Below are 8123 nucleotides of genomic sequence, written 5' to 3' on the forward strand. Positions count from 1 at the left end.
AACTCCCTCAAGAAATTTAGCACCTTCATGCCTCTTATCTTCTCATCTCCCTCGTATTCATCCTTCAAGAAATCCCATATTGCCTTTGCAGAATCACATCTCATGATCCTTGTGAAGATAGTGGGTGAAACAGCAGCATACATGCATGACTTTGCCTTGGCCTTCCTTGTGATTCTCTTTATGGTACTTTATCCGATTCAAAGTCGGATTGTCCGGAAGTGGAGCAACCTCATAATCATCCTCCACAGCTTCCCACAGATCATGACCCTTCAAAATGCTGTCATCTTAACAGCCCATGCTTGATAATTCTCTCCAAGTAAATACTAGAGAAGCCATCGCGGTAGAAACCACTCGACCCTCGTCTCCATCACCCTTTAACTTCTTTACACTTCGATACTTGCTTCACTTCACAGTCCCTCAAGATCATTCATGCTCTGATACCACTGTTGTTACTGATCAAAATAGTAAACTAGAAACAGAAAACCAGAAGCTATAGATTTCGAATGAGGAAGAGAAGCACAAAGAAAAATACATAACACAAACTTGCATACGTCTTGTGCTTAAGAAAAAAAACTTTCGAGTACAACCACTAAATACAAAACAAAAACTGCTCACGTACGTGCAACACATAACTGCACACAAATGTGCTATTAACTTCCTAGAAAATAACAAAACACTAAATACATAACTAAATGAACTTGGCTGTTTTTTAATAAAAAAAACAGAGTAAAACAGAGTAAAACAGAACAGAAAACAGCAGCATTGAGACATTATAATCCAACAATATTAGCCTGGTTGAGTGGTGGTCACGGCAGTTACAGTTAACTCCTTCCAGATATTCGATCTTTAATAATTGTTGTTATTTCAGACAAAAGCAATGTCTTGACATATTTCGACATCTGATGGATGGGTTTCTATTCAATGCAGTGGTTGTTCCTGCGCTGAAAGCAGCCATGGCCAGGCCAAGTCTAGCTCCTGGTACAATTTCCTCTGCCTTCCTTTTTTTCTTTGATTAATTCTGTGATTCCATTACCTCACTCATCTGCTTTTGCCTTTTTTATTCCAGTAACAGCTTCCAACAACCTGTCCATCGAGCAGAAGCTAACAGCTTCATGGACTGCCAACAGGAGAACTTACCGCAGATGCTAGACAGTGGTGACCAACAAGTCGGACAAGATGCTGAAATATGTTAACCTGTCGATCTCCAAGCTCTACGGTCCTCTGTGGGGACTAACCAAGTCCAGCGACCCTTCCTGGATCTAATCCTTACCTTCAGGGAAGAGCCTCGGGTTTGTGTACATCCATACTTTGCCTCTAGTGGACATCTCCATTCTCAAGCTACACTCTGGCATAGGAAGATACTCCAGCTTCATATGTAATTGCACAGTTTTTCTGGGTTTCAGGGATGTAAAGGATTGTGCAGCAATACCTATTGGATACATCCTTGGAAAATTCTCGCTTTCTTTCTTTTCAAAAATTTTCTTCTTCACTTCATGATGTCGGAACTTGCTTCCAAGCTGAATAAGGGTGAAGATCGGAGGACGAAAGGAGTGAAGAGACATTATAAAATGAGTGCTATCCTCTTTCCCCTCAACTTCGCTGGTTAAAAGAGAAAGAGTCTGAGATGTGCCACAGCAAAGAATGGTTTGCTGAGAAGTGAGAAAAGAAAGGGCTTCCTTAGAGTTCGCCGGGTCCCTTTTGTTTCTTGAATTTTTTCCTTCTTGTGATGGTGTTGTTAAAAAGCTTTGCAACAACCTGTGTTTGTTAGGATATAGCCTTCTACAAAACAGTTGTATCTATTCGGTTTTTGAAGAATTTAAGGTATAAAAGTTTACTTTTGCTCATTTGGAGAGAGCTCTTCCCATGTTGACTTTGTTCATGACTTTCGTGCACTTTTTACTTTCTTTTTTCATTATGCATGCAGAGGATTTATATATTGGATAGTAAGGTCAGCTCGACACAATCTATTTTCATTATCTTTTCTAGTTGGAAACCACTTGTACCCCGACCTCAACATTCTCAAGTTCACCAATTGAACAAGTCTAGCATATCGTCACAAAGCAGTAAGCTCAAGTGGATTCCACCTAATGGACGGATACAGAGTATCTGTCACAGGTAGAGATTAATACAATGTTGATGTTGTAATTGTCAATCTTGGGAAAAAAAGTTCATCATTTGAGGCATAAACAATAAACACCACAAAGCAATGACATGGAGGATCTGGAATTTTAATACCAACTAGAAGTCAGTACAATAGATTATACAAGATGAACATTGATTAGCCCAACACTGGCCATAAAGAAACATTCTCAGTTGCACAACACCTATTTACATTTTACTAGTTTGGTTTCTTCAACTCGACCATAATCACATTGATATTGTCTTGGCTATCTCGAGACATGGCCAGTTTGGCTAGCACTGCAGCCACCTTGACGGCATTACTTCCTCTTAGCTCCTCAGGGAACCTCCTCTTTATATATCTGTCAAGGCACCTCCTCACGACCTGGCAGGCAGCCTCATTAGAGAGCGCATCCCATAACCCATCGCTTGCTATAACGAGGATGTCATCCAACTCTGTTCTCTTGCTTACCGTGGCCTCTGGCTCAGCCATCACGTATTGCTTTAAACAATAATCTCCTGCAGCAAGTAAATGCTGCTATCAGATACAGACACCACACAATGGCACACGTACAAAAGAAAAAGCCAGTCTCCAGCTAAAACTTCTGCATGAGAGGTGTTAGTTATTGATCCCTGTTTGTAATTCGCCCTCAACATTGTCTCCAGGACATGTTGAAAGGCTGAAGTTACCAATTCTAAGGTGCACTCAAACAACTTGTTAACAAACTAGAATCTCAGTGATTCAATATGTTCCCTTCAAACAAAGAGGTTCAGCACCACAATAGTACTAATGCTAACCACAAATTCGACTTACTCAGCACTTGCTGAAGTAACCACTGCAATTGGAAACCAACATTCCATGCATAAAAGCATCGAATAAAGTCCATCATTAGCGCCATTTGATTGATAAAGTCCCACATACCCATTGACCTCAATGTAGCAAGCACGCCTAGGACACGGGATCCATTCCAATCTATGACCCTTCCTCCAGCTGCTTCCACTCTCCTTCTCAGCAAGCCTGTTAGGTTATTCAGGGGAGTCAATAAGCCATTTTAATCGAAATCCAAGAGATTTAACTCAAGATATGATGCATGACAGGACATAACTATTTTCACTTTAGCTCAAGTAATTTAGTCTGCTACTGATGCATTGGCAACTAATCGAGTATCTACTGTGACAAATGCTATAAAGATATTGCTCAGGAAAATCTTGCCACCTTTCAAACTGTACCATTTCAATATGAAGATGACTTTACTCGCTTTCACTAGCTGAAGACCTTGTTACTGTTTCAATATCAGAAAATAGACATGTCATTGAAGAAGAGATGGTATAAAAGTATTGGCAAGAGCTTTTTGTGTTCATTTATCAACCTGGTAACATGCCATATTGCAACGGGGTGCCGCTAGCTATCACCCGTTTGTGGCGACTTGAAGTGATTTCAGCAGCGTTCTATCAAAGAATTGCATAATGAACAAAGCGTGGCTGACCACAAAAGATCACAGGGACGAATTCTAGTTTACTGATTAAACCAACAGGGCAAGATAGGCTTCAGCCTGTCTACATAACCATGAACAAAAAACAAAGAATGGCAGAGCGTAGTAAGTTCCCCTAATCATAGGATGTCAACCCTGCAAAGCATGACCCCAAAGTCAACCTAATCTTAATCAGACATTCTAGGAATATCTTGCACATGCTTTCATATAAATTAAGCACCTTTGAAAGAACACCAAGTGAACTTTTGGAAGTATAACCTAGAAATGACACGAAGTAGACAAAAAGGATAAGACTTGTAGATCAGATTAGTCTTGTCACTTCAAGATTTCTGGCAAAATGTTGGAATAAATAAAGTGTCTTTTGGGGGGAAGAACAAGAACAGATCCCCTAAGCTACACAGCTTCAATGGAAACAAACAAACACGAAGCGAGAGCTCACCTTGTGATCAACAGACAAGGGCACGGCCACATCGCCACAACACAACACCGCTCGCGAATCCCCGCATTTTGCCACCACAACCTCCTCCTTCCCCACCACCGCCGTCGACCCTGCCGTCCTCGTCGACGCGTCCACCCAATTCCCTCCCTCCAACCTCCTCGTTCATCTTTCCGAACGACGCCTCCATCACCTTCCTCCACTCGCTCTCTCCATCTCCGTCGCTGCATATGCCGGCTCTCCCCTCTTATCTCCTTCACAAGTAGCTCCTGCAGCCGGTCGCAGCACGCACTCGCCAAATCAACTCATTGTTATGAGCCGCAAAACGTAGCAGATCCGAAGTCGAACCAGCGAGAGCTGGAACTTCTTATCGCTTGGAGTCTGCGACTTACAGCAACAACATTCCTCGCCGTCTTGCGCAGGGAAGCAGAGCGGAGAAGGAACATAACGACGCAAGCCGAAGAAGCAACGAGCTTTGGGGCAAGGCGGAGGAGCAACGTGCTTTGGGCCAGAGAGCGGAGATGACCCAGCCCCGCAGCCGGTCGGAGAAGTAACGCAACGTCGCAACCTAGAGAGTTGCGGACTCTTACCCAAAATTTTGAATTGAGAAGGAAAGAAAGGAGGGAAGGGAAACTGCAGCGCGGGGTTGTGGGTGTTCATTCTTCGAAAGGAGGAGAGAGGAAGTGCCATTAATGCGTGCGGCACTGCAGGAAAGTACGAGGAAGAGGAAGAATAAGAAGATGGACAGAAGAGAGAGACCGCTGGACAGGTGTCGACCCGTGAATGGATCAGAGCATAAATGACTTGATCCTTTCAAGGTAAGCAATATTCTCTCTTTAATGAACTGGTAGCTTGTCGGCATTTCTTGCATCACAGCCGTTAAATAATGAGTACGATGATCCGCGTAGCACAAACCAACGGCTAAGATTATCAATAACAAGAGGCAACTCCGTGTGAAGCTTCTGGATCATCATCCGACTTTTTCACTTTTCGACTGCATATTACAGTAGTAGTTAAAAAAAAAAAAACACTGCATATTATAGTAACACCACTTATTAGAGGAGGGAAATCACTCCAAATATCAACCCGAGCGATTTCGAGTTCACCCACAAGCAGGGAACAATGCCATCGATCACAAGCCCGAGAAGGAGGTCGCCGTCCCCGCCATCGCATCAACAAGCTTCCTCAGCACTTGAAAGAAGCCACCGAGAGAGGAGGCTCTATGAAGCGTCGCTCGGCGGGTGCGTCGAGTCATTAGCTCAGTTGCTGCAAGAAGACGGACTCATCCTGGCTCGGGTTCCTGTCACTTGCTTCGACGAGACTCCATTGCATGTGGCCTGTATGCAAGGTCATGTACATTTTGCCAAGGTTCTTTTGGCTCATAAAATGGATTTGGCTATGGAGTTGGACTTGCAGGTATGTTGAAGCGAAAACCTTGATTGTGGTTGTTTGATATCCTTTTGTTAGATCAAACTGAACCCGGTCATCCTCACAAACCAGATAATCAGTGGAATCGCAACTCTTTTGATTAGGTTTTTGCAAGTTTTAGGCTTTTAGCCATGTGTAAAGTAATTTATAAACTATATTTCCATGGAATATCTTTACATAGATCAAACTATCTTGCTTGTCAAATTAGATTTTGCTCATGTAATATAGCATTTTCTTTTCCAGTTTTCATTATCTTTGAGAAATCAAACCCATCATATATCTCAAGGAAATTAACAAAATTCATACAGAAATCAAGTCATAGATTTTTAGGTTAATTCAGCTTGAAAGATGTTACAGACACCAGTGAATTTGAGCAATTCTGTCTATTTGATTTTGTTGGGAATAACGGATCCCTGAAAACCGAATTCGACATTAAATCGAACCCCTAAATCAATGCGGAAGACAAAGCCCGAGAAAACACGTATCACCGATCGTAAAGCACACCACGGAGTCGAGCGTACCTTGTTAGCTACAGATTAGACACCGACGCCGATAAGAGGAAGAAAATCTGGCCCTGTTCGATCCGATGAAGCCTTGAAGGGAAGACAGTGTCGCCGTTTGCTTACTATTTTGTTTTTTTAGGAGGAAGAGAGCGTTGGAGAGAAGAAGACGTACGTTCATTCTTTTGAAGAGGTGTCTTTCTCTCTCTCTCTCCTCCCTTTTATACCTTCCCCATCCACGGGCCTTATTCCCGTGGGCCGGGCCTTTTGGGCCCAGCATGGGCGGACGGGCCATCACCAATTAAAAACCATCATCTCCCACTCGCACATGGTGGGCCGAACAGAATTCTCTTTACCTCTCTTCAACATTCATACCGATGAATAATCCGTGCGACCAAAGATACTTTGAGAGCTCGTTGCCATACATCCGTTAGGAATATATAAGACTCATAATGGGCATCACACTCCGAGTAGATTTAGTATACAAGCACCCTAGATCGATCGATCATTTATATCTCTTAATCTCTTTCAAACAATGATATATACATATTGTATTCACAATTATGATTATCACAAAGACAGTCAGTCATAATTGGTTAACTGAATACAAAACTACAATGTGATTCTCCAAATTCGATCTTCCTCTTTCCTTCAAACTCTCAATTTAGTTCAGCTTTTGCTTTTCTAGAAATGCCCCATTAGATCGAATCAACTTATGACCATTGGCAACATCCTAAGATAGCAAACACTAAATAGAAATCTTGAGAATAAGTAAGAGTCATGAGGGGACTAAAAAATTGAGGAACTCTTTTCCTCAAGAGTCTCACACGACATAAACAAAAAAAAATTGAGATCAAACTTTTGCCACTCTTATTGGTCGTCTCATGCATACGTAGTATGAAATACGTATTACAGGTATTAACTCCTTTCCCATGGAGCGTATGTCTACACCTTTCAATACCGTACAGATGATAGTTCTATGACATACCCAATGTCTAACTTGAGTTCACGTATCTACTCATTCACAAAATTCACTTAACTCACATCGGCATCATAGACAAAGATAAAGTAAAATATGTGGAGTATTTTACTTTCGAACATAGTAAGTATTATGTCCTCATCTTAACACCCGGTTAAGGCGACATATGTATTTTAAGCTTGAGCTCGATTATCACCTAGATAATAAGCTTAAAAACAATCTCATCTCTATTTATCACACAAGTAAATAGAGGCGATTACCCGTGTAAGTGGGCTAATCTTATATCTGTCCGACATACTTTCTCAACTTAAAATAATGCACTGAGCATTAAGATGCATAAAGATCAAACAAAGATTCATAGGCATTAATGATGAAAAACACAAATTCATCAAATATGAACACTTAGGGAAATTACAATATTCAGTCCTAGAGATTTCATATGGCCACAAAAACACATCTCTAGGTATTGGCTTTGTCATAGGATCTGCTACCATTCTATGTAGTATGTACTCTAAGTTCACATCTTTTCGTGCAATCATATCCTTGACAAAAGTATACTTGGTATCTATATGTTTGGTCTTGCCATGATATTTTGGATCTTTGGTGTACTTTTGCTGCTTGGCTATCACGGTTAAACAACAATGAATCTGCAGCACTTCAAATAACACCCTAAATGATCCAACAATCTCTTAAGCCAACATCTTCTTTTATTGCTGCTGATAATGCCACGAACTCAGTTTCCATCATGGACAAGGCTATACACATTTTGTTTCTTACTGCTCCAACATATGGTGCCATTATTCGGTAAGAAAACAAATCCAAAGGTAGATTTTCTTCATTTAAATCTCCTCTCCAATCAGCATCAATAGCCTTTCAGTTGCGTGATCCTTTCCATAATAACTCAACGTATAATCAGCAATCCTTTAGATACCTTAGTATTCATTTAACGGCTTCCAACGTGCTTGACTTGGATTGGATTGGTATCTACTCACCATTCCAACTGCATAACATATGTCAGGTCTTGTACATATCATAGCATACATCAAGCTCCCAACAGCACTAGCATAAGGAACATGTTTCATTTGTTCCTTCTCTTGTGGAGTCCTTGGACACGCCCATGGCTCAATCCTTCACCTTTTGCAATAGGAGTGTCAATGGGTTTACAATCC

At 41.4% G+C, this 8123-nt stretch overlaps 2 protein-coding genes across 12 annotated transcripts in view; one reads left to right on the plus strand and one right to left on the minus strand.

Moving 5' to 3' along the window:
• Positions 1-2204: 2204 nt before the first annotated feature.
• Positions 2205-4741, minus strand: LOC108958747 (probable protein phosphatase 2C 8). 11 transcript variants are annotated; one of them, XM_039308504.1, is made up of 3 exons: positions 4051-4741; positions 2933-3136; positions 2205-2637 (listed from the first exon to the last, which is right to left on the minus strand). In XM_039308504.1, the coding sequence occupies exons 2-3, from the start codon at positions 3042-3044 to the stop codon at positions 2339-2341; spliced, it is 411 nt and encodes a 136-aa protein (XP_039164438.1). In that variant the 5' UTR covers positions 3045-3136; positions 4051-4741; the 3' UTR covers positions 2205-2338. The 11 variants fall into 11 exon arrangements, 7 of the variants coding, with proteins under 7 accessions (XP_039164438.1, XP_039164437.1, XP_039164434.1 ...); XM_039308503.1 differs by having other exon boundaries at positions 2933-3401; XM_039308500.1 differs by having other exon boundaries at positions 2933-3567.
• Positions 4742-5119: 378 nt separating this feature from the next.
• Positions 5120-8123, plus strand: part of LOC104428490 (ankyrin repeat-containing protein BDA1) — a 42663-nt gene continuing 39659 nt past the window's right edge. The window contains exon 1 of the mRNA XM_039308378.1: positions 5120-5463. Coding sequence (XP_039164312.1) covers positions 5170-5463 — 294 coding nt within the window. The 5' untranslated portion in view covers positions 5120-5169. The remainder of the gene's footprint in view (positions 5464-8123) is intronic.

Source organism: Eucalyptus grandis, chromosome 3 (assembly GCF_016545825.1).
Source record: "Eucalyptus grandis isolate ANBG69807.140 chromosome 3, ASM1654582v1, whole genome shotgun sequence".
NCBI lineage: Eukaryota > Viridiplantae > Streptophyta > Magnoliopsida > Myrtales > Myrtaceae > Eucalyptus > Eucalyptus grandis.

Excerpts from the sequence above, each read along its gene's own strand:
- LOC108958747 (XM_039308499.1), bottom strand. The coding sequence starts at position 4,277 with ATGCAGCGACGGAGATGGAGAGAGCGAGTGGAGGAAGGTGATGGAGGC. Across the intron at positions 3,137-4,050 it reads CCTTGTCTGTTGATCACAAG|GCTTGCTGAGAAGGAGAGTG; the intron begins GTGAGCTCTCGC and ends ATAACCTAACAG.